The sequence below is a fragment of the Mastigoproctus giganteus genome, chromosome 8 (genome assembly GCF_048544385.1).
Source record: "Mastigoproctus giganteus isolate SK-2022 chromosome 8, ASM4854438v1, whole genome shotgun sequence".
NCBI lineage: Eukaryota > Metazoa > Arthropoda > Arachnida > Uropygi > Thelyphonidae > Mastigoproctus > Mastigoproctus giganteus.
Genome location: NC_143582.1, coordinates 163,781,325 through 163,808,341, shown reverse-complemented (window position 1 = coordinate 163,808,341; position 27,017 = coordinate 163,781,325). Strand labels below are relative to the sequence as shown.

Here is a 27,017-nt window from a genome sequence, read left to right as displayed (position 1 = left end):
GTCAGAACTGGAAGTGGCTCGGGAGCGTTTCAGGCAAAAACGTTCATCCCCTCCAAGGATTACCGCCTCAAAGAGGGGATGAAATCCAATAAGATTTCAAAGGAGCGGTATTGGGCATTACATGCCACAGGAAGCCAGATACCGAGATTTTACGGTTTGCCAAAAATACATAAAGTGGGTGTGCCACTCAGACCGATAGTCTCGTTTATTGGCAGCCCCACGTATGCATTATCTGGTTTCCTAGCCAAACTACTGTCACCATTAGTTGGACTCTCTGAACATAGTATCAGAGACAGTAAAGAATTTGTACAATTCATAAGAGGACAACGTATAGAAGAAAACGAGGTTATGATATCCTTTGATGTAACATCGTTGTTTACCTGCATCCCAATTGACCATGGGATACATTGTGCTTACATGGCTGTAGAAAGAGACACCACCTTGAATAATAGGACGCAACTAAACTTAGAGGACATATGTAAAGGAATAGAGTTATGTCTTCCGAGTACTACCATGGTGTTTAATAACACCATGTACAAGCAGGTTAACGGTGCAGCTATGGGCTCCCCCATCAGTGCCATCATAGCTAATTTAGCGATGGAGGAGCTCGAGTCCAGACTATTTAACACTACAGTTCTCCCTATGCGTCCGTGGAAAAGGTATGTTGATGATACGTTTTCAGTTATTCGGGAAGGGAGTGAGGATGATACGTTGAATTTTCTTAATAGCTTCTCCCCGTTCATACAATTCACCTCTGAGATAGAGGAAGGAGGGGTTTTGCCGTTCCCGGATGTGCTGATTTGTAGAGAAGGCCAGCATTTGAAAACAAAAGTATTTAGAAAATCTATGTGCAGGGGCCAATATTCACACTACAACTCAGCGCAGACTAATTATCACAGGAACAGTGTAGTAAGAGCATTAGTGGATAGAGCAAAATCCCATTGTAGTACCTCAGAGGATAGAAACTTGGAGTATGAACGTGTTACAGCAGATCGTTTTGAAGTGTTATTTTTGTTATTGTTGTTATTTGGTTTTTAGGAGCATTAGCAACTAAGGCCATATTGCTCCGGGATATGCGGTGGTCATTCCCTGACTTTTCCGCATCCTCCGTATTTGGTGGTGACGGGCTAGAACCCCGGTCTAATCAAGAAGCGTGTGCTATGCACTGCTGCTCCTTCCCACCTGGCTACGAAGGCGCCTCTTTTGAAGTGTGGCTACCCCCGGAGGATCATAGAGAAATACATTAGTGGAGGGCAGAGTAGAAGTGAGTCCTTCACGCCAATAGCCACCGCATACATTCCCTACTATCCGGGTTTATCCGAGCGTTTAGCTCGCGTATTAAGGAATTACCAGACACGTTGTGTGCAGCTCCCAGGCAGGAAGCTGCACACAATCGTGTCACAGGTGAAGGACCCTGTCTTAAATGAAAATATAAGTGGGGTCGTATACAGTATTAAATGCCCGGAATGTGGGGAGTGTTATGTGGGAGAAACAAAACGGCGTCTCAAAGATCGTCTGAGGGAGCAAACAAATGCGATAAGAAATGCAGACTATGGCAAATCCGCCATAGCTGAACATTTCTGGGAGAAGCAACATCAAATCTCCCCTGATGAAGCGGTCATCACTGATCGGACGCATAGATTTTGGGACCGCAAGTGGCTCGAGAGCTTGCAAATTAGTTCTACTGAGAAAAATATAAATAGAGATAGGGGCACACGCATTCATCCCCTCTTTGAGGCAGTAATCCTTGGAGGGGATGAACGTTTTTGCCTGAAACGCTCCCGAGCCACTTCCAGTTCTGACGGGAACAGTACACGTTCACGTGAGATGCACCGTGAACCTGCTGGTATTTAATGATGCACCGCAGAACAGAAATTACACTGTTGAGAAAGAAGGCAGAAGCCTTTGAAAGCTTCAGTTAGTATTTTAGCGCTTTTAACCCAGTATATTTTATTGAATTTTAAATTCGGCATTTTATTATTATCCTGTATATCACAGTTGTTTTATTTTAAAATTACTATCAGTAATATTTTGTTTGTAAATAATTTATTGTAAATATTAAATATTTTAAAAAATTTGGGTTTTTCGTCTTTCGTTTTATTCCATGGTTGGTGGAAAACACTAAAAATCATAGTATGAGTATACCCAACCCCAGAGGCCTATTTGAAGTCCTGTATTTTACGTTTGTGTAAGATACGATTTGTGCAGCTGCTGGGTCGGAGACTGCACAGTAGTGTCCACAATCAAAAATCCTATTGTAGGTAATGACACTAGTGGGGTCATATGTGAAATTGAGTGTCCGGATTGTGGGGGAAATTAAATTTAGGCTGCATGATCGTCTGGGGGGGACACGATAAGGCCCTCAAGACAGCCAATAGGATTTTTGATTTTGATTACATGGGTTCAGCCATAGTTGGGCATGGTATTACAGCTAAAGAAGCCATGAGCGTGGATAGAGCGCATGGGTTTTGGAACCAGAAATGGCTAGAGAGTTTAAGGATATGTTTGATTGGATGCCATAGTCTTAATAGGGTTAGAGTCTGTCGCATTCATCCCCTCTTGTTGTTGTTTGTTTGTTTGTTTTGGTTTTTAGGAGCATTAGCAACTAAGGCCATATTGCTCCGGGATTATGCGGTGGCCATTCCCTGACCTTTTCCGCATCCTCCGTATTTGGTGGTGACTTCTTGATTAGACCGGGCTCGAACCCCGGTCTAATCAAGAAGCGTGTGCTATGCACTGCTGCTCCTTCCCACCTGGCTACGGAGGCGCCTCATCCCCTCTTTGAAACCCTTATCCTAAGGAGAGACGAACGGTTTAGAGTGGTTCGTTCCATTTCCGGTTCCAGCGCATGAGAAGTGGACCATGCACAGTTGCCATAGTTCATGTCGTGGATCTGCTGGGGTGTATGTGTACATATGTAGATTGCCAGATAACCTGCAACCATTATTGCTAATGAAGGTGGCCGCTGCTGCCAAAAGCTCCGGTTTTAGTGTTTTTAACATCTTTTTAGTGCTTTTAATTTTATATTTTATCACATTTTATTTTTGTTATATACCATCTTATTTTATTTTAATATACAGTTTATACAGTCAGCACATGTATTTTTAAAATTTTTTTTTGTTTAATAAAGGCATTTTATCGATTTGAGTCAGTGTTTTAGTAGCATCATAGATGAATCATAGGGTTCCTGACTCCAGAGACCTCTTCAATGAACATGTAATAAGATATACTCCAATGGCAAGAGATTCATAACATGGGCAGGTAACAAATAAACTACATCAAATTAAGCTTGTGATTGAAACATAACAGGCCAGTTTTCACAGGAATTGTAAAGAGGAAGTTGTCCTTACTTGACTCTGCATAGGACACTATTCATCTGACACATTCCATTTTGCTGAGGGCTGATGATGTTCCTATTTGTGAGAAGTGTGACACCATTTTATATGCTAAGCATATAAAATATAATCAAATGTAGAAATTTTAGAATTGCATGTTTTACTGCTTTTAACCATCTGAATGAGCTATATATACACTCAGTCACATTCTATCTAATGATAACTATATGTTAATGGTTTTTAAATTTTTTATAAATTATTGATTTTTGGATACCGAAATTTCTGTGGGTGACCACCTAGGTGTGAACTAACATAAGCAGGGGATCGAGGTGTGGTGCCGATGCCACACAGAGGAATTCTACCCCTCTGTGTTACCATGCAATACTAGGTGGTAGATGACTCATTATACTCAATATATTATTGTACTGGTTGCAGTACAATACCACCATTTTGCTTATTGGAGGCGTGAAGTGGTGGAACCCATGTTTAGTCTCCAGAGCTAAATTCCGGTCAACCCTTCCCCATCTCTTTCATCATGCAGTATGATTGATGACTTTTGAGGTTATGATGAACATTATAGCAAGATCCAATCTTCCTTACATTTCAAGGGTATGACTCTAAAACGGTGTTTGCAGGCCAGCCGCTAGTAAGTACACCGGACCGAACCTGTTGGTAACTCTTTAGGAGGCTTTCAGATCAGCTAGTGTATAATCTTGCTACCTCTACTCTGTCAGATAGTGACTGGAAGTAGTCCGAGTAGTGTGTATGTGGGGGACATTGTTGAGGGTACATTATGTCAAGGATCTGAATATATTCTTACCATGTGTACGCCATATCCAAAAATTTCATTATTTCATACAGCATGTCCCCCCCCCCCACTTTTTCATACTATTGAATACACCATGAATTGTCAAACTAATAGAGTAAGCCTATCTGCAAAAAGATCTAAACCTCCCAAACACTTCCTACTTCGTTTCACAAATATACATGGTCTCAATTCTAATATCAATGATGTCCATTTCCACTTGCAGTCTGCCAAACTCCATGTACTTTTTCTGACAGAAACTCAACTATCGGTTGACTCAACTACTGGTCATCTCAGTTGCCCAAATTATTCACTGTATGATTCCTTTTGCCATCGAAGATGGTGCATATGTCCATTCCGATATTCCCTGTCAGAGACTTGGTAATTTGGAATCTCCTCTTTTCGATCTTCTCTGGCTTAAAATCTCTCTACCTCATTGTGTCAAATTCATCTGTTGTCTATATCAATCTCCCAACTCCACTAATCATTTGGAGTTCTTTGACTTCTCTTTGCAACTTGACTTTCTCCAGTCCAACTTTTCTACCAGAGATATAATTTTCCTTGGTGATTTTAATGTTCACAACTCCTGATGGCTTCCGTTTTCTACTCACACCGACCCAGCAGTTCGAGATGCTGAGGCTTTTGCAATTACTAATAATATTGCACAGATTGTTCATTTACCTACAAGAATACTAGACAACCCTAACCATACAGCCAACACACTTGATCTTTTTCTCACAAACAACCCTTCTAAGTACGTGGTCGAAGTAAGTGGTCCTTTAGGCACCTCAGATCACAACTTGGTGATTGTCTCTTCTCCAATGGAGCCTTTATCTCATGGTTATTCCCAACCTCATATTGTTTGGCATTACAAGAATGCAAAATGGGATGACCTGCAAGATTTCTTTTCTTCGTTTCCTTGGTCGGATTACTGTTTCAAAACTTCTGATGTCAACATTTGCTCAGATTGTGTCAGTGAAATTATTCTTGTAGGAATGGAATCCTTTATTCCACACTCCACTTTAAAAGTCATCCTTTATCTAAACCTTGGTTTTCCAATAAATATGCTAAGGCTGGTCAAGAGAAAAACGTTGCATATCGTAATTGGCTTGTTTCCAATTCTTCAATCTCATTTTCAGCCTACACCAAAGCTTGCAACAATTTTAAAGCAGTTACTAATCAGTCCAAACCAAATTTTGAACAGACTAAGAGTAGAAAACTTGCTTCTTGCCCTAATGGTAGCCAAGCATTCTGGTCTCTTGCCAAAGCTATTGGCCGCAACTTTTGCCCATCTCTGCTATCACCTCTGTCAAAACCAGATGGTTCTGTTGTCACTTCAGCCAAAGATAAAGCTGACCTGCTAGCATCCCATTTTTCTTCCAACTTATGTATTAATGATCTTGGTAAGACACCTCCCATCATTCCCAACATGCTCCATTCAATGCTTCCTGTGGTCATCCATCAAAAGGAAGTCAGAAGGAATTTTATGAATCTTGATGCTAAGAAAGCTCCAGGTCCAGATTTTATTTCTCCATTTGTTCTCAAAACCTCTGTTCCTGAATTTACTCCTGTTTTTTGCCACCTTTTTTCACTTTCTTATTCCAAAGGTGTTTTTCCTTCTGCTTGAAAATTCGCTCATATCCACCCAGTTCCTAAAGAGGGTGACAAATCTGTCCCATCCAATTATCATCCCATTGCAATTACTTCTACTCTTTCTAAAGTAATGGAGAAATCAATTAACCACCAACTCTTAAACTATGTAGGAAATCTTCCACCTGATCAAGATCACCAGTATGGATTCCGTCAGTGTTCATCTATCAGTCCTGGCTTATGTTACCCATTTATGGACAAATTCAATGGAAAAGTTCGGTGAAACATAAGCAGTTGCTCTTGATATCTCAAAGGCTTTCGCTTGTGTTTGGTATAAAGGTCTTCTAAACAAGCTTCTAACTTATGGTTTGCCTACTGTTTTTTGTAATTGGTTATCCAGTTTTTCTCTGATTGTGATCACTGAGGGTGATGGTAGATGGCTCTCTGGCTTCTAACTTCTCCACTAATGGTGTTGTACCCCAAGGTTCAGTTCTTTCGCCCACTCTTTTCCTCTTGTATATTAATGACCTTCTTCAATTGACTGGAAACCCTATCCATAGTTTTGACAATGATAGCACATTGCACTCTACTTTCCATTTTGAGAAATCTTGCCCTGCTCAATCAGCTTGAACTTCTCGAATATTCTTTACCAATGGCTTAAATGTCGATTACCAGGTAATTCTCCAGTGGGGCAAAGACAACTTAGTTGATTTCAATCCTTCTAAAACTCAGTCCTGTCTTATATCTCACAAAAAGGATTCTTCTGCTCATCTTCCTACATCTGGGCCAAATGTAGGTAGATCCTACCTACATTTGCAGATGTATGTCAGCTCATCTACCTACATCTGCAAATAAAACCTCTCTCAGGCTTCTAGACTCCAGAGAATGCAGTTAGGTTAATTAATGACTCCTCTCTAACAGAGTCTCTCCACTCACTGTCTCATAGATGTACTGTTTCTGTTGCATGCCTTTTCTACAGATACTTCCATGGGCACTGTTCTTTTAAATTGTCTTCTATAATTTCTGCTCTCTCTTTCAAAACATTCTGAACATATGCCGCCACCAGCCAACATCCATTTACTGTCCAACTTCAAACTCACAGAACCAACTTTTCATCTTCCTCGTTTATTCATTCAACTGCCATTTTCTGGAACAACCTTCCTTCTTACGTATTTCCTGAAAATTATAGTCTACAGAAGTTCAAGTTTAATGCGAACAAATATCTTCTTTTATCTTCATAACCTCCAACCCAAGCACGGCACTAAGTACTATAGGTTCTAATACCTCTTGTGTTTGGGGTTTTCATTAAAAAAAAAAAAAAATTATTGACACATATATAAAGGAGAACATTTGTTTTTACTCAGTATACAAGCCTTTTACTCCGTTTTATACAAGAATAACTTTTTTGATGAGGTAACCTATTCAAAAGGTGACCAATACTTTCAACACTTTATGACTTCATTTTGGTGCATAAACGACCTTTGTTGCTAACTTGTTGCTTCATAAAGGGGGATCCAAGTGTGTCATGAGTAATTACAGACCAGTTAGTTTAACTTCTGTTCCAGGTAAAATAATGCAGTCATTGGTTAAAGATGCATTTCATGATCATCTAGACAAGACATAATTTTGCAGCAATAATTCAGACACAGCATGGGTTTGTTAAGGGAAAGTCTTGTCTGACAAATTTGATAGGATATTATGATGTGGTTACAAAGGAACTGGATGCAAAAAATAATTTTGATATCATATATTTGGATTTCAGGAAAGCTTTTGACACTGTTGCACATGGAAGACTATTGTACAAATTGGAGCAGAATGTTATTAAGGGTAAGTTGCTACAATGGATAAAAGGATCGTTGAGTGGGAGAAGACAGAGGGTAGTAATCAATGGGTGCTGCTCTTCATGGTCTAATGTTATTAGTGGAGTCCCACAGGGTTTGGTGTTGGGTCCACTGTTGTTTTGTATATTTATCAATGATATTGATGAAGGTATATCAGGCTTAGTGTCGAAGTTTGCAGATGATACAAAAGTTGGCAGGGTTGTTAATGACAGTAATGGCAGTGTGCTACTGCAACAGGATCTAGAAAATTTGGGCAGATGGGCTAAGAATTGGCAACTGAAGTTTAACCTAGACAAATGCAAAGTACTGCATGTGGGTAGAAGTAACCCCAGAGAAACATACCAACTGTGTGGTACTACACTTAAGGTGGTAGAAAATGAAACCTGGGAGTAATTTTGCAGTCAGATATGAAGTTTTCTGAGCAATGCAGACAGGCTGCCAGGGCATGTCATGGGGTTTTGTCAGTGATATATAGGAATTTTGCTAGCTGGGAAAAGGAGGTGATTGTCCCTCTGTATAAGGCAATGGTCAGGCCATGCCTTGAGTACTGCGTACAAGTCTGGAGGCCTAATTTTAGGAAGGATCTAGATTTGCTTCAGCCACGTGTACAGAAAATAGCCACAAGATTGGTGAGGGCAATGAAGGGCTCCTCTTACCAAGAGAAGCTTAAGTTCTGCAAATTGCAGTGGCTTAAGACTAGGCACCTGCACGGTGATCTGATTGAGGTGCATAAGGCCTTGAATGGGTTGAGCACACTGAATTCTGATGGGATCCTTCCACTTGTTCAGATTACGAACCTAAGGGGGCATAAATTCAAATCAAAAAAGACAGATGTAGAATAGATGTGCAGAAATTTGCCTTTAGCCAGCGGGTGGTTAATTGCTGGAACAAACTTCCATCTGTCATTGTGGAAGTTGATAGGTTAAATGGAACAAACTTCCATCTGTCATTGTGGAAGTTGATAGGTTAAATAAATTTAAGGAGAAACTGGACAGGCATTTGGAAGGAATGGTGTGTTTTTTTTTTGGCTGATGCTGCATAAGCTCATACACTTGCTTTCTTGCATCACATGCCACTACTACTACTACTAAAAAGTCTAAAACACAAATCCAGACCTATTCCTTACAACTACAGTATTTTATGCACTTATTTTATCATCTTCTTGATTAAGATAATTAGAAGTCACACTCATATATTCTCAATGATGGTGCAAATGTAATGTTGGCTTATGCCACTAACCTGTGACGTTCCTATGATTTCCCTTCTCCAAATTAGCAGTTACCATGAACCCTACAGCCTCCTAAGTAACATTAGTAACAGATAACACTTAAGAGGTCTTAGGTTCCATATGTGTCCTCTGTTCAAGTGAGTTCCATCTTTGCAAAACAAATGCATTCTACCATCATGGAAAAACCATGCCAAGAAAAACTTTCCCCATAGCCTTTGTAGCATTCTTCAAGTCTGTAGTCAATCATAAGGCTTTCATCTTATAATCTTGCTATCATGCCTGGGAAAAATTGCAGACATGAACAATTTTGGTCTGTCCCACAAATTTTCCCATGACCTTATATTTTATTACCAAGCCACCAGCTGTTCCATCTGCCCTTATTACAGAATATATTCCTAGTTTCCCTTGCTATTTAATCCCCAGTAAGACTGTCTCCTGCAGAACCAGAGCTTATTCATAGAGTAGAAATTCTATGTAAAAAAAGGTAGCTAGTGGAAAATGAAGCTATAATATAGTCTTGCACAGCAAAAGGGTTCATTTGTAAAGTTTAAATACATTTTATAATTATATAAAAATTCTATAATTATCTAAATTTTTGTAATTTATCTTTAGATAAATTATAAAAATTTATCTAAAGTAATTTATTTTTTGTAATTTATCTTTAGATAAATTGCAAAAACTTGCAGGTGTGCGGATTGTGTAAATGCTGTTTTAATATGTAAAAAATATTTTGTACAAACAAACTGTCATTATTGGTGGTATGGAATATTGCTAAAAATATCATATTTTCACTTTAGATGTCAAGTTATGTATTTGAAATCATGTGTCAAGATAATGGGATTCCTTCCTTATCTGCTACAGCAACTGTTCAGATTGAAATATCCGATATAAATGACAATCCACCTATCTTTTCTCAGAGTAACTATACAGCAATTGTGCAAGCAAGTATTTGCCTCTTTTTAGTTAATTTCTTAATTGTAATCTATTGTTATGGATATGTGCATATCAACACATGTCTTATAATTAAGAAATATGTGTCGAATTAAGATATATATGATGTTGAAATGAAACATTATTAAACTAATTTTTTGCTATGCACTTTTCAGGGAACTTTATGACAGTAATTTTTAAGGTACAAACTTTATTTTGATGAAAGTAATAACAGTAAATAATTTTATTAAATGTGCAGTATGTTATAAATGATATTTATACTACTAGCCTCTCTCTCTCTCTCTCTCTCTCTCTGATACTGTTGTACCTAACTTTATTTTATATTAATTTGATAGGGCCATCTTCTAGAGAAGCTTAATATGGCCCCGCCAAATTTATAATTATCTTGCCTAAAAATGATTAGGATACAAAATATAAACAAAACAGATTTAAAATTATATGAGGGTTATCCCAAAATAATGTACTGTGCACATTCTCCTCTCTTCACAACTGGCATTTATCAGGATAATAACTTGAAATTTAACCTAAACATTAGTGTTCTTGGAAAAGAATTCCTGCCTTGAATGTTTCTGTAGAGGCTTTTAAAAATAGTTGTGATATTGCTTCAGATTAGATTAAAATTCCAGATAAAAGATCTTTTATCAAAATTGAAACAGTATGGTTAAATGGTGACTCAAATTTATGAATTTTTGAAGTAGGTCATAGCACGATTTCACAATGGTCTCAAAGGCTTTGTCAAAGTCAGTCCAGTGTTAAAGACAAGCGATGCTCAGATAGAACAAGAAAATCTGTGGACATCACACGACATCGGCAGTCATCATTACCACCATTTTGGAAGAAGACAGATACATGACTAGTGAGGAAATAGCCAACAAATATGGAATACCAAAATCATCTGTTGATTGAATTTTATCTGAGATATTACAAAACAAAAAGGTTGCCACTTGAGTCCTGCATTTGCTGTCAGATGAAAAACAAAGCAAGTTTAAAGAAACTACAATACAGTTACTCACACATTTCAAACAAGAAACTGAAGAGTTTTTTTAAAATGCATTGTTGCCATTGATGAGACATGGACATGTGACTTTGAACCTGAATCTGAAATGAACTCAGTCAGCTCTAAATGTTTCTAGAAATGAGCAAAGGTGAAACAAGTGGTCATCATTGCCTGTAATTATGAGAGCATTATTGCCGTTGATCATGTGCCACTTGGATGATCAGCAACTATAGATTACTATGCAACATTTCTTTGTCAAAAATTATGTCCAAATATACAACTGAAGCAGGTTTTTTTTTTTTTTTTTTTTTGGTAGTTGTTGGCGCATAGGCTTCTGTGGCCATAATGCACCTCCCAAAGTTTTTGCAGTACTTTGATCCAAGCCCGAGGCGGGAATTGAACCCGTGACCTTTGGGTTGCCAGGCAGGCACTTTACCCACCCGGCTAGCCCGATCGGCACTGAAGCAGCCACAGATGTTGGAAGTGGCACAGCAATGCAGGACCTGATATCACATAGTCTGTACAGCTTGTTTTCACTGATTATGAGTGAGAAGCACTACATCCCCAATTCTCCAGAGTCCTGAGAAATGAGTCCTAGCAATTACAAGCCATTCCCCAAGCTCAAGGAACAGTTACATGGCTCGTCAATGTGGGCAACTGTACGTGGTGAGAAGACCTCCCAGCAATGTTACTGGCAGCATCATATCCAGGTATCATCATAAGGGGGAGCATGGCTGCCACATTTTTGAGTGTTTTGTGTTTTTTTGTTTTTAGATAGACCTAGACACACTTATACGCACATAAATAACATTTGATTGATTATCTTTATTTGAATATTAGGAAAGCATGTGAATAATAATGCATATTAATCAGAAAAATAAATAAAAAAACAAAGACAAAAAAATGACAATGATATGTTATTTCCAAACATTTAACAATACAACACACAAAGTGTTTCTTTTTCTTTAATTTTGAATTTTTGGTTAAGGGGGCATATGTCCCCCTGACTACGCCCCTGGTTTGCTGGTTCTACAGATTAGCATCACTGGGATCCAACAGTCTAGGTTCCAAGCTAGAGTTCTGCATCAGGTCAGATACCCATGGGTTACCCACATTTCAGGGGTCGGGTCTTCAGAAATTCTGCAGTTATTGAATGTAAATAATTTAATACAATAACACCAAAAATTAATATATTAACTTATAAAAGTAGCTGTTTTTCTAAGTAACATTATTTACTACATTATGAGATGTGTATTGTGTTTTTTTTTTGTTTGTGGTTTTAATTACATACAACACATACTCCACTACTGATAGCTTCATAAATTGCTTATATTCAGAAAGGTATGATTTGTTTTCTAGATTTAAAATCATTTTTTTAACCTTCACCTCAATATCTATCTATACGAGTTTTTGCCAGTATTAATGAGGATACCTTAAAGGTTCAGGGAAACTGCTAGTTTGGGGAAAAACAAGGGTGATATAGATACATGTTTATCTGGTAGTATTGTTCAAATTAACGCTTGCACATACCTCAAGAGTATTTGTTTGTTACCACAACAGAACATAGTAGCAAGATGTTTTGAGGGCAGAAACATTTCAAATGAGTGGGCAGCAAATGCCAGGGAAGCGAGCTTAAATAACTTTAAGGGTGTGTCAGGGTAGTTAACTATACAAGAACACTAAGTCTTAATTGTTTATGCAGTAATGTCAGAAGTGTAGTTCATAAAATGAGTGAATTTGAACTGCTGGTTAGGACAAGTAACGCTGACATATTAGGGCTTGCAGAAATGCGATGCCCTGGATTTGAGAAGCCCATATTCACCAGATGTGAGCCCCATCATCTGAAAATTTAGATTGAGACTGTTATGCCTTCAGTATCATTAATAAATATTGAAAAACAAATGAGCTCAACACTGAGCTATGGGGGAGGGGGGTTTCACTATTAACAGTGGAAGGAAGAGGGTTGAATTACATTGGGCCACTTGATGTCAGTGGGTTAACTTTTGATGATCCTGCTCAGGTTGCTGAGAAATTGAATAGGTATTTTGCATCTACATTCACACATCAGGAATTCTTTAGGGAAGGGGATGCAAAAAGTTTATCAGACTCTAATGGGGAGATAAATGATTTTGTGCTAACTGAAACGAAAGTGGAAAAGAAATTGTTGAAGCTAAACATAAAAAAGGCACTTAGGGTGGATGGAACCTATCCAATTATATTAGGGAGGCAGCAAAGGAAGTAAGAAAATAAACATTGGCCATAATTATAATAGCATCCTTGAATTCAAGGGAAGTCCATATGGACTGGAGATGTGCCATTGTATTCACAAGGGGGGGGGGTCAAAATGTGATATGAGTAATTATCAACCTGTTAGCTGACATCTGTTCCAGGAAAAATAATGGGGTCACTGGTTAAAGAAGTAATGCAATAACATCTAGACAAGAATGTAATTATACTGCAGTTGCAGCATGGATTTGTTAATGGATGGTCTTATCTAACTAATCAGATTGGATACTATGATGCAGCAACAAAGAAACTGAATCAAAAAAGTATCACATGCTTGGATTTCAGGAAGGCTTTTGATACTGTTGCACATGAAAGATTGCTGTATTAACTGGAGCAGTATGATTGAGGATAAGTTACTGATGTGGATAAAGGAATAGTTAAGGAAAAAGACAGAGAGTAGTTATCAATGGGCACTGAATTTCATGGATTAATGTTATTAGTGGAGTTCCCTAGGGTTCAGTGCTGGGCATATTGTTGTTTTCAATATATATCAGTGATATTGATGAAGGTATATCAGGCTTAATGTCTAAGTTTCCTTTTTATTTATTTCAGCTGATGCTATATAAGCCTTCTTGCATCATATGCCTCTACTGATGCTAATGCCATCTTCATTATTCGGAAATGTTGCAAACTGAATGGATTCAAACCTAGCAAACCAGACAAATAACACATTATAAACTCAAATGAGAGCCCAAACATTGGAAATCAAGTTTTCACTCAAACCTTAAAATCCAGCTAAGGATTTTCTATCCACATTTGTTATTGATATGGCTGATATTGACATATCAATAACAAATGTTCTTCATATGTTTATTTGTATAAATTTCTGTTAATTTCTTTTGCTAGACTATGGTCTTAATGGCTTTATCTGTGTCTTTGACAGTAGTATTTATTATTACCATATAAGCTGGCACATCATGACAAATCAGTATCAATCATTTAACCAAATATCTGCCAGCAGCCAACTTTTTTTTCTTTTTTTTCCATTTTTTTTTTTTTTTTTTTGTTGGGGGGTGGGGAATGAATTTTCTTTCACATCTACATTCAGGGTCATAAGTATTGCAATAGCCCTAAATACAGATGCTTCACACAGGTAGTCTGCAGAACCCAAATGTAAATTTACCCTGCAGTTAGTGAAACAATATGTATAATGTCATGTCTATTATGTGATAGAAAGGAATATATGTTCACATCACTATTGTATCCAGGTATCATCTTAGGGTGGCATGACGACCAGGTTTTTGAATGTTTTTTTTTAGATACATCTAGGAACACTTATATGCATGGTTAAGGGGGGCATATGCCCCTGGTTCACATGTTATAAAGAATTGTAAGAAAAGATCTTGAGGCATAATAACCAAGAAATTTATTTCAAACAAGTGAAAATTGCAAAGATTTAGAATTGTAAAAAAAAAAACTGCAATACTGCCATATGTTTATTTATTCTTAAATTTTTCGTTGGTAGACAGTTGCTGACGATTTTACCCCAAGGACTCACATCCGGTGAGTATGGGCTTGGCAAACCCAGGGTCCTGAGCTGGATATCATCATTCTTCTCTTTCTTGGTGATTCCCTTCTACTTCTCTCTCTCTCTCTCTCTCTCTCTCTCTCTCTCTCTCTCTCTCTCTCTCAGGTTAATGCAGAATTTTTTTTTTTTTTGTTTTTTTGGCTGGTTCAGCATAAGCCTCAGGCTTCCCTGCACCATATGGCTATTAATAATAATAATAATAATAATTGCTGTTAATGAAATCTTGAACTGTATTTTATGAACTCTAACTAGTTGAACTTGTTTACTCACCTTTAATAATTATAATTAATTACATAAAATCAAAAATAAAATTTTATTTATGCCTACCTTTCTGAAATCCATCATGCCCAGGGGTATGTAAAGTGGTGGTGGGCTTGTGCAAGATCTTTGTTAATTTTTGAGGATTATTCAAGCTCCTTGTTAAAAAAATTAATTTGATAAAATTTAGCAGACTGTTTTAACTGGGGTCGACCCTTAGCTTGAAATTCTTCTTGAGTGAAATTGTTGCAGTAGCCCTAAATGAGTGTTTCTTAGCTTCACTGGTGTGTTTTAAGTGATGCAGTAATTGATGCTTGGTAGAGTTGTTATTTGGAGCATTAGCAACTAAGGCCATATTGCTCCAGGGATATGGGGTGGTCATTTCCTGACCTTTCCGCATCCTCCATATTTGGTGGTCTCAGGCTCGAACCCCGGTCTAATCAAGAAACGTGTGCTACGCACTGCCGATCCTGCACACCTGGGATGCTTGATAATTTGATGTTTGTAACTGAGATAAAGATAGCAAACATAATTAATTGAACACACTCAAGCCATGTAAAGCTTTATTTTTTAGTTACAAACTGCCTATATTTATTTCGTTTGGAGACATTATTGCATGACCTTCTGTTGTCTGAAGTGGTGGATGGAAATATCTTTATTAGATTTATTAGGCATAGGAAATTCATTAGCATTAGCAAAGGCATATGATACAGCATCAGCCCAAAAAAAAAAAAAAAAAAACTTCCCATTTCACCCATCCATCATCATCATCATCAGCCATTTTAAATCCACTGCAGGATGAAGGCCTCTCCAGTAACTTTCCAGTTCCTTCTATTTTGTGCAATAGCCATCCATTTACTACCCACAAACTCACAAATTTCATCTTTCCATCTCTGCCTTTGTCTTCCAGGTTTTCTTCTAGCTGCTCTTGAGTAGCATTTTGTTATTTTCTTAGTCCATCTTTCATCATGTCTTCAAGCTATGTGTCCTACCTAAAACATTTTAGTTCTTTAGTTTTGATAAGAATGTCCTTTACATGAGTTTGCTGCCTAATCTATGTATTTCTCTTATCTAACAGTCTGATTCCAAATATAATTAGTTCCATTCTTCGCTGTGTAGTTCTTAGCTTCTCTTCCATTCTTTTGGTGAGTGCCCAAGTTACACTTCCATAAATCATAATGGGGAGTATACATTGGTTCATTATTTTGCCTTTCAGACAAATTGGGATATTGCTCCTCAGTATGTGACTATATCCATCCAAAATTTATTCTTCTCTTGACTTCCAGCCATTTATCATTATTACAGCTAATAACTTGTCCCAGATAAGTATATGACTCCACCTTTTCAATTACTGCTCCTTCAATCATTATATCCCTTTCTGTGGCATACCTGTTCATCATTACTTTTGTTTTAGCCATATTCATCTTTAATCCAAAATCCTTACTAACTCTGCATAACTGATTAAGATTTTCCTCTAATTCTTTCTGATTGGGGCTTATGACCACAATGTCATCTGCAAATCGTAAATGTTTTAGATACTCTCCATTCACATTGACTCCTTTCTGCGGTAAGTCTAATCTTCTGACAGCTTCCTCAATGGCAGCAGTAAACAATTTTGAAGATATTGTCTCCTTGTCAAACTCGTTTCTCAGTTTTAAATTTACTACTGTTTTTGTCTAGTCTAATAAAGGAGGTAGCATTCTCATATATTTTCTTCAAAATCATAATATATGGGGTATCTATGCCTTGTCTTTCCAGTGCCCGAAACATTGCCTTATGCTGTATGGAGTCAAATGCCTTTTCATAATCCACAAATGCCAGGCATAATGGTGTTTTATATTCATTTGCTTTTTCCATTAGCTGTGATATTACGTGAAGGTGATCCATAGTTGAGAATCCTGTCCTAAAGCCAGTTTGTTCTTTCGGTTGATTCTCATCAAATATTCTTTCTAATCATTAGTAATGACCCTTGTGATCAACTTATAGATGTGGGATAACAAGCTAATTGGTCTATAATTTCCAATTTCTAATTTATCTCCTTTCTTATGCAGCAAAATTATGAATGCATTATTCCACTTCTTAGGCATCACATCTTTTCTAATGCATTTTGTGAGGCCCTGAGTGGCAAGCGATGTTAGTGACCACAGCACATTTTCATACTGATTATCTGGTATGCTTTACTGTAAATACATTTCTCCTGAACTTCACAAGTCCATTAACTCTTGACCATTATAATTAAATTGATCTTTCAAATTATATAACCCAGAAAGGAAAGTACCTTTCTTTAACCCCCTTTTTTATTTTCGTTAATACTAACCTTCTCTTTGCTTGGGTCACTAGGTGGCACCGCTCTTGCCTTCACGTGGTGTGGCTGGTAACCTGGGAGAAAAAGATAATCTCTTCGGGACAAAAAGAAAACATCGTCGTGAGTAAATCAAACTCGGATTGATTTACAAACCCATCTGGGCTGCCAGATGCACCCCAGACATCAAAAAATAAAGATAGTTCTATTGCAGGAACTTGAAAACACCAGAAAACTGACTCAGATCTATCCTATTCCAACTTTCCTGATCATGCACTCAAATGGTGAAAATGCATTTGGCAAACTCTCGCCATTTAGAGTAAAGAGGAATTAGAAAGTAGATCTAGAGCTCCTAAGTCTTAAAAAAGACTTAGGTCAGGAGATATTCTGATTGAGACCAATAAAGGTAAACACTCGGAGCAGCTCTTGAATATTAATCTCTTGGCTGGAATACCGGTTATTGTGACACCCCATAGCATTAGCATTAGTAGAGGCATATGATGCAAGAAAGCAAGCTTATGCAGCATCCGCCAAAAAAAAAAAAAAACCCTTCCACTTCACCCCTCCGAAATATCTGTCCAGCTGAGCCTTAAATTTATTTAGGCTATCAACTTCCACAACAAGGGATGGAAGTCTGTTCCAACAGCCAACTACCCGCTGGCTAAAGGCAAATTTCCGCACATCTATCCTACATCTGTCTTTCCTCAATTTGAGTTTATGCTCTCTCATGTGATTATTCTGAGCAAGAGGCAGTATCCCATCAGCATTGAGCCTGTTCAAACCAGTCAAGGCTTTGTACACCTCTATCAGATCACCTCGCCAGTGCCTAGTCTTCAGAAACTTTAATTTGCAAAACTTAAGCCTTTCTTCATAAGAGCAACCCTTCGTTCCGTTCATTAACCTTGTTGCCCTTCTCTGTACTCGTTCCAACAGCTCTACATCCTTCTTGAAATGAGGCGTCCAGACCTGTATACAATACTCAAGGTGTGGCCTGACCATCGCCTTATACAAGGGAATAATCACCTTCCTATCCCTGCTAGAAAAATTCCTGTATAACATTCACAAGACACCATGAGATACTCTTGCAGCCCATCTGCACTGCTCAGAGAACTTCATATCTGCCTGCACAATTACCCCCAGGGCCCTTTCATTCTCTACCACTGTCAGTGTAGTACCACAGAGTTGATACGTTGCTCTGGGGTTGCTGTTTTCCATATGTAGTGCTTTACATTTGTCAGTGTTAAACTTCATTTGCCACCTCTCAGCCCATCTGCTGAACCTTTCCAGATCCTGTTGCAGCAGCATAGCGTCAGTAGCGTCCTTAACAACCCTGCCAACATTTGTATCGTCTGCAAACATGGACATTAAGCTTGATATACCATCATTAGTATTATTTATAAATACAGAAAACAACAATGGACCCAACACTGAACCCTGAGGGACTCCACTAATAACATTAGTCCACGACAAGCAGTGTCCATTAATTACCACTTTCTGTCTTCTGCCACTCGATCATCCCTTTATCCCACATTGCTCCAATTTGTGGAATAGTCTTCCACCAAAAGCCTTTCTAAGATCCAAATATATAATATCAAAGTTATTCCCTGCATCCAATTCTTTTGTGACTACATCATAGTATCCAATCAAATTGGTCAGGCAAGACCTTCCCTTAACAAAACCATGCTGCGTCTGAGCTATAACTGAATTCTTGTCAAGATGATCCTGCAGTGCTTCTTTAACCAGTGCTTCCATTAATTTTCCTGGAACAGAAGTTAAACTCACAGGTCTATAATTACTTGTGTCAGCCTTTGATCCTCCTTTGTGAATTGGGGTCACAATTGCACATCTCCACTCTATGGGTACCTCCCCTTAGTCCAAGGAAACTCTCATAATTATGGCAAACGGATTGCTTACTTCCTTTGCTGCCTCCTTTAATATAACTGGATAGATCCCATCCACCCCAGGTGTCTTTCTTGTATTTATCTTCAACAATTTCTCCTCCACTTTACTCTCAATTATTACAAGATTATCTATCTTACTGCCAGAGTTGAATACACCTCTGGCATTCCCCTCACTGAATAAATCCTCATGTGTGAATGTCGATGCAAAATATTCATTTAGTTTGTTACCTACCTGAGCAGGATCATCAACAGTTGAACCATCGATATCAAGTGGACCAATCTGATTCATCCCCTTCCTTCTAGAGTTTACATAAGTAAAGAACGCCTTGCTGTTTTTCTTAGCATCCCTTGCCAAAAATTTCTCGTAATCTGCCTTCGTCTGCCTAACCTCCTTTGTAACTTGGTTACAGATCAACTTATATCTATCATAGGCTTCTGTGTCACATGTTAATTTATATGTATCCCATGCATTTTTCTTCTCTGCCATATGTTTCATTAATTCATATGACATCCATTTAGGCCTGAACCTTGAACAATATTTCTTAGTTGGTATGTAAAGCCTAGTACCTTCCAAGATAAGTTCTTTGAATGCTTCCCATTTTGAGTTTGCTGTTGGTAACATCATCAGTTGGTCCCACTGTATAGAATTTAAATACTGTCTCAGATCATCGTAGTCGCCTTTACAAAAGCAATAACCCTTCCCTTTACCCCTAATGGTAGTTATCTCTTTGAGTAAATCCCACTTCAGCACACTGTGATCACTGCCACCTAGTGGTTCATTTACCTGCAGATTCTTAATGCATGAAGAATCACTACTGATAATCAAATCAAGAGTATTACTCCCTCTAGTTGCCTCTCGAACATGCTGATGTAGAAAACAATCATCGGCCCCGGGTGCCAAGCGTTATAGTGATCAAGCGATTCTCAGTGATTTCTAGAGCGTTTTTCTTGAAGCTGCAGTTTTTGTTCAGTTAAAAAAGTTTTCTTACGTTTTCATTAAATACTAGTAAACTTAGACTTACGATCTGTAAGTAAGTTTCAGAAAGGCAAATCACCTTTCTTTTTTTCATTTAAACTAATATACTAACTTTTATACCGCTTGGTCACTCTAGCGGCACTGCTCCTGCCTCCCCGTGGCGGGGCCGGTAACCTGGGAGAAGAAATCCACTCTCCCGGGGCTGAAAGGAGCAAAGATGGATAACAATACGTTCCCACCTTTAGAGCCTCCAAGCTCAAAACTAGCGACTAAACACACCGATGATGACTTCTCCCAACCCAAGAGGTTGAAAACAAATCCTCAAGAAGAGATACCAGCATTTCTCATACTGCACTCTACATCAGACCAACCTTTGAGTAAATTGTCCCCATTCCTTGTGCAAAAATGCTTAGAGGCTGTCGCAGGTTCACCAAAATCAGTAAGGCGACTCCAGACTGTGGATCTTCTGGTAGAGACCATGAAATCCCAGCATTCTGCAAAGCTATTAAATCTGACAACTTTCGGCGGACATCCAATAAAAGTCACTCCCCATGCCACCTTAAATTCCTCCAAGGGAGTAATTGCAGAATGGGACTTATTAACCGTATCAGAGGAGGAAATAGTCAAAGAGCTACGAGAACAAAGAGTCATCCAAGCCAGGAGAATCATGACTCGTAAAGATGGTACTCTCATTCCAACAAGGAGCATAATCCTCACTTTTAGCTCTCTCATCTTACCAACATCTGTCAAAGCAGGCTATCTCCATTGCCGTGTCCGACCCTACATCCCAAACCCAATCAGGTGCTATAAGTGCCAAAAATATGGACACTCTCAGACTGCATGTAGAGGTGAGGCAATATGTCCTAACTGCGGATCGAAAGACCACAACCAATCCGATTGCAATGCTACCACTCCTAATTGCCCAAATTGTAAAGGGAATCACCCAGCTTTCTCTAAAATATGCGAACTATGGAAGGAAGGGAAAAAAATATAGAAATATAAAGTTGAAAACAAAGTCACTTATTCAGAGGCGAGAAGAGAAATAATCAAAATGGAGCCAAAGCGAACGTATGCCACAGCTGCCAAACAGGTGCAATCAGTAAGTATCCAAACGGACGTTAGAGTTCCTCCTAATACATCTATCGTGAATTGGGCACGATCCATACTCACTTCTCTCAAACAGTGTCCTTCACAACAAACAACTGAACAAGCCAGCAATACTCCAATCTCCATTCCAGCCGATGCGTCAACAATGAAACCAAAAGCTACAGAAACCCCAATGGTGCATCCACGGATTTCAACGGAAATGGATATTGATCAGGAGAAAAATTCAGATGATGGAATTTTAGAACTCCACGCAACTGATGAGATAGACACAACACGTCCTTTCTTTCCTAAGAAAGACAAAGTAAAAATAGAGAGGTATAAACAAGCTACAACCAAAAAACTGTCAGAAGCAAAAACAACTAACAAGAACGCATAATGGAAAGAATTCTTCAGTGGAATTTTAGAGGCTTTCGTAATGCAAAAGATGACTTGCATGATCTCGTAAACCGCTATGAACCAGCATGTATATCCCTACAAGAAACCTATTTAAATCCACAAGTGTGTCCTACCATTAAAAATTATACCATGTTCAGAAGAGATAGGAGTATCGACTCGCCAGCTCGTGGAGGCGTGGCAGTTCCTTTTGAGGTAGTGGCAATGCGCGCAGAAATTGGCATGACTATTACAATAGCATCTATATATATTCCCCCAAATTCCTCAATCTCCTAAGAAAATCTAGAAAATCTATTAGACCAGCTACCACCTCCTTTCTATTTACTCGGAGACTTCAATGCTCATCACTCGCTGTGGGGATCTCCAACAATCGACAAAAGAGGTAAACAAATAGAAAATCTTCTCAATGTGTGCCAACTTACCCTTTTGAATACTGGAGAGCCTACCTATATACATTTTTCAACAGGATCCATGAGTGCAATAGACCTTTCAATCTGCTCTCCCTCCATATGTACTAATACGGAGTGGTCTGTTCTTGAAAATCCACTAAATAGTGATCATCTACCAATTCTCTGCAAGCTGCAAACACGGGTAAACTCCCCTTTGCCGGGTCGCTCCAAATGGAAATTTCGTAGGGCACACTGGAATGAATATGCTTCAAATGTTCAGTTAGATGATGAAATAATTCAACTTCAACCCATAGATTATGTCACACAACATATAACTAATCAAATATTACAAGCTGCCAACTCTACAATACCAAAGTCCTTGCCTGGGAAATGCAAACACAATAATTACTGGTGGAATCCGGATTGTACATACGCTAAACAGGAAAAAAATAGGGCTTGGAATTTGTTCCGCAAATTCCCCACAACCAGTAACCTAATTAGTTTTAAAAGAATGAAAGCTAAGTTCTGCCAAATAAGAAGGAAAGCAAAAAGAGAAGCATGGATTAGCTTTTCTCTAGTATAAACAAGGACACAGATATCAGACTCATGTGGAAGAAAATACAAACAATTGATGGCAAATATGTCCAGTCCCCAGCCTCAATATTAAACTGGAAAGGAATGGAGTTGTCCTCTCCGGCAGAAATTGCAAATGCCTTAGCCGAATCATTTGCCAGTATATCAGGTGTATCCACCTACAACCCAATCTTTCAGAAAATTAAAAAATCATCAGAGCAGCATAAGATCAATTTCTCCACTAGAGTTTCACACCCGTACAACCAGCCATTTACATTAACAGAACTTTTAGGGGTGCTCAATAAAACTTCCAGTAGTGCTGCTGGTCCAGATGGGATCTACTACGTCATGATAAGCCAACTAAACAACAGAACAAAAAGGGTATTGTTAAAATATTACAATCGAATATTTCTAGAAAATATTTACCCAAACTCATGGCGTCACTCAATTATACTAGCCTTTCCAAAGCCAGGAAAGGATCGCAGCTTTCCACATAATTACAGGCCGATTTCACTGACCAGCTGCTTAGGCAAAGTCTTGGAAAAAATGGTTCACAGGTGGCTAACGTGTTTCCTGGAAACTAACAACTTGCAAAATAACAATCAGTACGGGTTTCGAAAGAACCGGTCCACGTTAGATGTTAATGATAAAGGCAGAAGCAAACATCCGAAATGCCTTCATAAGGGGACAACATCTGGTCATGATCAATCTTGATATTGAGAAAGCCTTTGATAACACCTGGCGATACGGTGTACTTCAAGATCTTCATTCTTTCGGCTTGAGAGGTCATTTACCCCACTTTATACAAAACTTCCTATGCCACAGGACATTTCAGGTTAGATACATGAACAATTTATCTAAATCATTTGTACAAGAGGAGGGTGTTCCTCAGGGGGTCCATTCTTAGTCCGACGTTATTTTCAATAAGAATTACAAACATGACACAGGATGTACCTAATACAGTAGAATCGTATATGTTCGCTGATGACCTCGTTGTTTCTTGTCAATCCCAAACCATGAACACCATTGAAAGACAACTCCAAATTTCCATCGCTAAAATTGAATCATGGGCATTGCGGAATGGCTATTCCCTATCAGAAAAGAAATCTAGTGCAATTCATTTTTGTAAAAAACGCAAACTTCACCCAGATCCAGAAATATTTTTAAAAAACAACCTGATTCCTGTCACTAACAGTTTCCGACTGTTGGGGTTATATTTAGATAACAAACTTAATTTTGCTTCCCATATTGCTTTCCTTCGAACTACATGTCTAAAAAAACTGAACATCCTGAGAGCAGTCTCTGCTAAGTCCTGGGGTGCTGACAGAAGCTCTCTCCTTCATCTGTATAGAGCTTTAATAAGATCACGATTAGATTATGGATCACCTGTCAATGACTCCGCTAGGAAAAGTTCACTATTGCGTCTGAACACCATACAGCATAGTGCTCTTAGGATAGCTGTGGGAGCCTTCAGAACATCTCCGGTCCACAGCCTGTATATTGAGGCAAATGAACCCCCTTTGCATCTCAGGAGAAAATCCTTATTGTGTAAGTATGCAGCAAAAATTAAAAGCATGCCATTCCACCCTAGCTGGCAGTACCTGTTTGATCCTCAATATGCTGAATTATATCACAATAAGCCTAATGAAAACCGCCCTGCAGGGATTCGACTGCAAGAACTCACGATCAGTTGGGATCTTAAATTTCACAACATATTCCAAGACCTTGCTACTCCTGAAACTCCCTGGACTGAATTCTCACCTCTCTGCGACAATTTCTTTTCAAGATGGGGAAAATCCTCTCTGGCAAATATAAACTATCAACAACTCCATAAAACTCATTTGTTGGAAAATTCAGATAAAGTACCAATCTATACTGATGGCTCCAAAACAGATGCAGCCGTTGGTGCTGCAGCAGTTTCTTCTGCCTTCTCAGTTGCTGTGTCTCTCCCTACGGAATGCACTATCTATACTGCAGAATTATTTGCAATTAAACTAGCTCTAGATAGAATACACAACAGCTGTATAAAGCAATCCCTGATATACACAGACTCCTTAAGCGCAATCACTGCCATTCAAACTACCATGTCGCCCTCACATCCGATTCTTAAAGAGATACGGTCCAAGTTATTTTACTGTCAAAAAGCCAACCAGAAGGTTACCTTCTGCTGGATACCTGGTCATGCAGGCATTCCAGGTAATGAACAAGCGGACGCCGCCGCTAAACACCCTGACTCAAGCACTTCCAGGCCACAAACAGTGCCCTACACCGACTACAAATCCATCATTGAAACATCATGTAGGAAGCAATGGTCTGACCTCTGGAAAGCTCAAATAAATAATAAACTGCTGCAGATAAAAAAAGAGCCAAAATTGTGGACATCTAGTATCAGGAAAAGCAGGCGACAAGAAGTAATTCTAGCAAGGCTCCGCATTGGACATTCACATCCAACTCATCTGTATTTGCTTATGGGAGAGAACCCTCCTCAGTGTTTGTTGTGCCAGTCTCAGTTGACAATATATCATATTCTCATTGAATGTCCCCAACTTTCAACTACCAGAAAATCAACCTTTACATCCCTATCCCATTTGAAGGAACCGATTACCTTATTGCAGATTCTTGGCAATGATGCAAATTTGGAGGAACTGTTTACTTATTTGAAACAGATAAATCTTTATAATAGCCTATGATCACAATAACATGAGAAATTAGTGATAAGCAAATATCGAACAGGCACAATATGGCCCAAGAGGCCCTTGTGCCAGAAAACCCAAATACAACAACAACAAACAATCATCGAATAAATCCACAAAAGCCTTGCTAGTGTGTGAGTGACCAGCCCTCAAATTCCAGTCGATATCTGGGAAATTAAAATTCCCCATTATAAGACTCTCTGTTTTACTGGCCCACTCTATTTCCCTGTACAGTTTCTTATTATACTCATCAGAGTCATTAGGCCTATAGCACACTTCTATTCTCTATTTTGATCTCCCAATGCTTATGTCACACCAAACTGACTCGACACTGCACTGTCCAGCGATGTCGACTGGCTTCACTTCCTTGGATTTTATGTGTTTCTTAACTAATAGCATAACCCCTCCTCCCTTCCTATCCTGTCTATCCTTTCTGTAGACGTACTCCCCAAATTCCAGTTCTGCATTCCTTATATCTGTGTGACACCACGTCTCTGATATCCCAACAATATCCGCCTTTGAGCAATACCTCAAATTCTTCAAATTTATTTACCAAACTCTTAGCATTGGTGTACTCGCAAGTATACATGCACCTGTTTTTTTTTTCTTAGCTACCTTAACACAACCCATGTGTTTAGTTGTACCCGAATGACTCCCAGCAGTCTCTGAAATATCCTGCATCTTATTTTCCAAGCTGCTGCTCATTCCAATAGAAGAAGTGCAAGAATCATTTTCACCTCTGCCAGTGGCTACTGTTAATCTATTAGTCCTTGTATCCCCCCCAATCTAGCAGTTTTCTGACCCACCTAACACTGCCTCGATAGCATCAGCAAACTTTCTTGCACCCTTTAAGTGTATCCCATCCCTGTAGAAGCAGTCTCTCCTGTTAACAAGTACAGACCAGGCTGAAAAAAATTCTACCCCTTGAGCCTTGCACAGTCTTTCCAGGGCCGAATTGATTGACAGGGCTCTCATCATATACTCCCTCCTATGGTGTCTGGGCAGAATTGCAGACACTTTCAAATTCAACCCTAATTCACGGCTTTTTTTCAACAGTGACCTGTACTTGTTAAGTAATTCCGCCTGTCTCCTACTGTTAATATCATTAGTGCCAACCTGTACAACTATATCACCTTTTGTGCCCTTAAAAGGTGATATCCGCTCTACAACGTCATCAACCTTTGCCCCTGGAAGAGATACCCTGGTCCTGTTCCACCAATCCTTTTTACAAAGCATGTTCCCCGTTTCCCTGACAATAGAATCACTAAAAACTACTAGTTGCTTTGGTACCAGTGCATTCTGCCTTGGGGGTTGCCGCTGTGTTGCGTGATGCCCAAGTGCAAGCTCTGGCGTTGGTGTGGCCAGCTGAGAGCTTGATGGGCCCCTCACTTTTAATCCTTCGAGGGCATCCACCCTGTCCTTCAAGCTCTCATATAGGCCCACAACAATGCTGAGTTGTCACCTGATTTCCTTACATTCCTTGCATCGCACATATACAAAGACATCCCCCATGGCAGTATCATGTCTCGTACCTGACGGCTCCACAAACATCAAGCAAATAGTGCACTGAACACATAGATCACTGAACACCTCTAAAGGAGTGATCTGGTCCCACAGGAACTAGTAGTTGGTAGTCACCAACTCTATTGTCAGGGAAACGGGGAACATGCTTTGTAAAAAGGATATGGAACAGGACCAGGGTATGTCTGCCAGGGGCAAAGGTTGATGACATTGTAGAGCGGATATCATCTTTTAAGGGCACAAAAGGTGATATAGTTGTAGACGTTGGCACTAATGATATTAAGAGTAGGAGACTGGCAGAATTACTTAACAAGTACAGATCACTGTTGAAAAAAACCGGGAA

At 38.9% G+C, this 27,017-nt stretch overlaps 1 protein-coding gene across 8 annotated transcripts in view; it reads left to right on the top strand.

The window, feature by feature from the left end:
* Positions 1–27,017, top strand: part of LOC150081977 (fat-like cadherin-related tumor suppressor homolog) — a 1,021,521-nt gene that overhangs the window by 798,639 nt on the left and 195,865 nt on the right. For all 8 annotated transcript variants that reach the window (XR_016547261.1, XR_016547260.1, XM_090379029.1 and 5 more), the window contains one exon: positions 9,597–9,740. Coding sequence is in view for 6 of the 8 variants with exons in the window: in XM_090379029.1 (XP_090235155.1) it covers positions 9,597–9,740 (144 nt within the window). In the remaining 2 variants the exon portion in view is untranslated. The remainder of the gene's footprint in view (positions 1–9,596; positions 9,741–27,017) is intronic.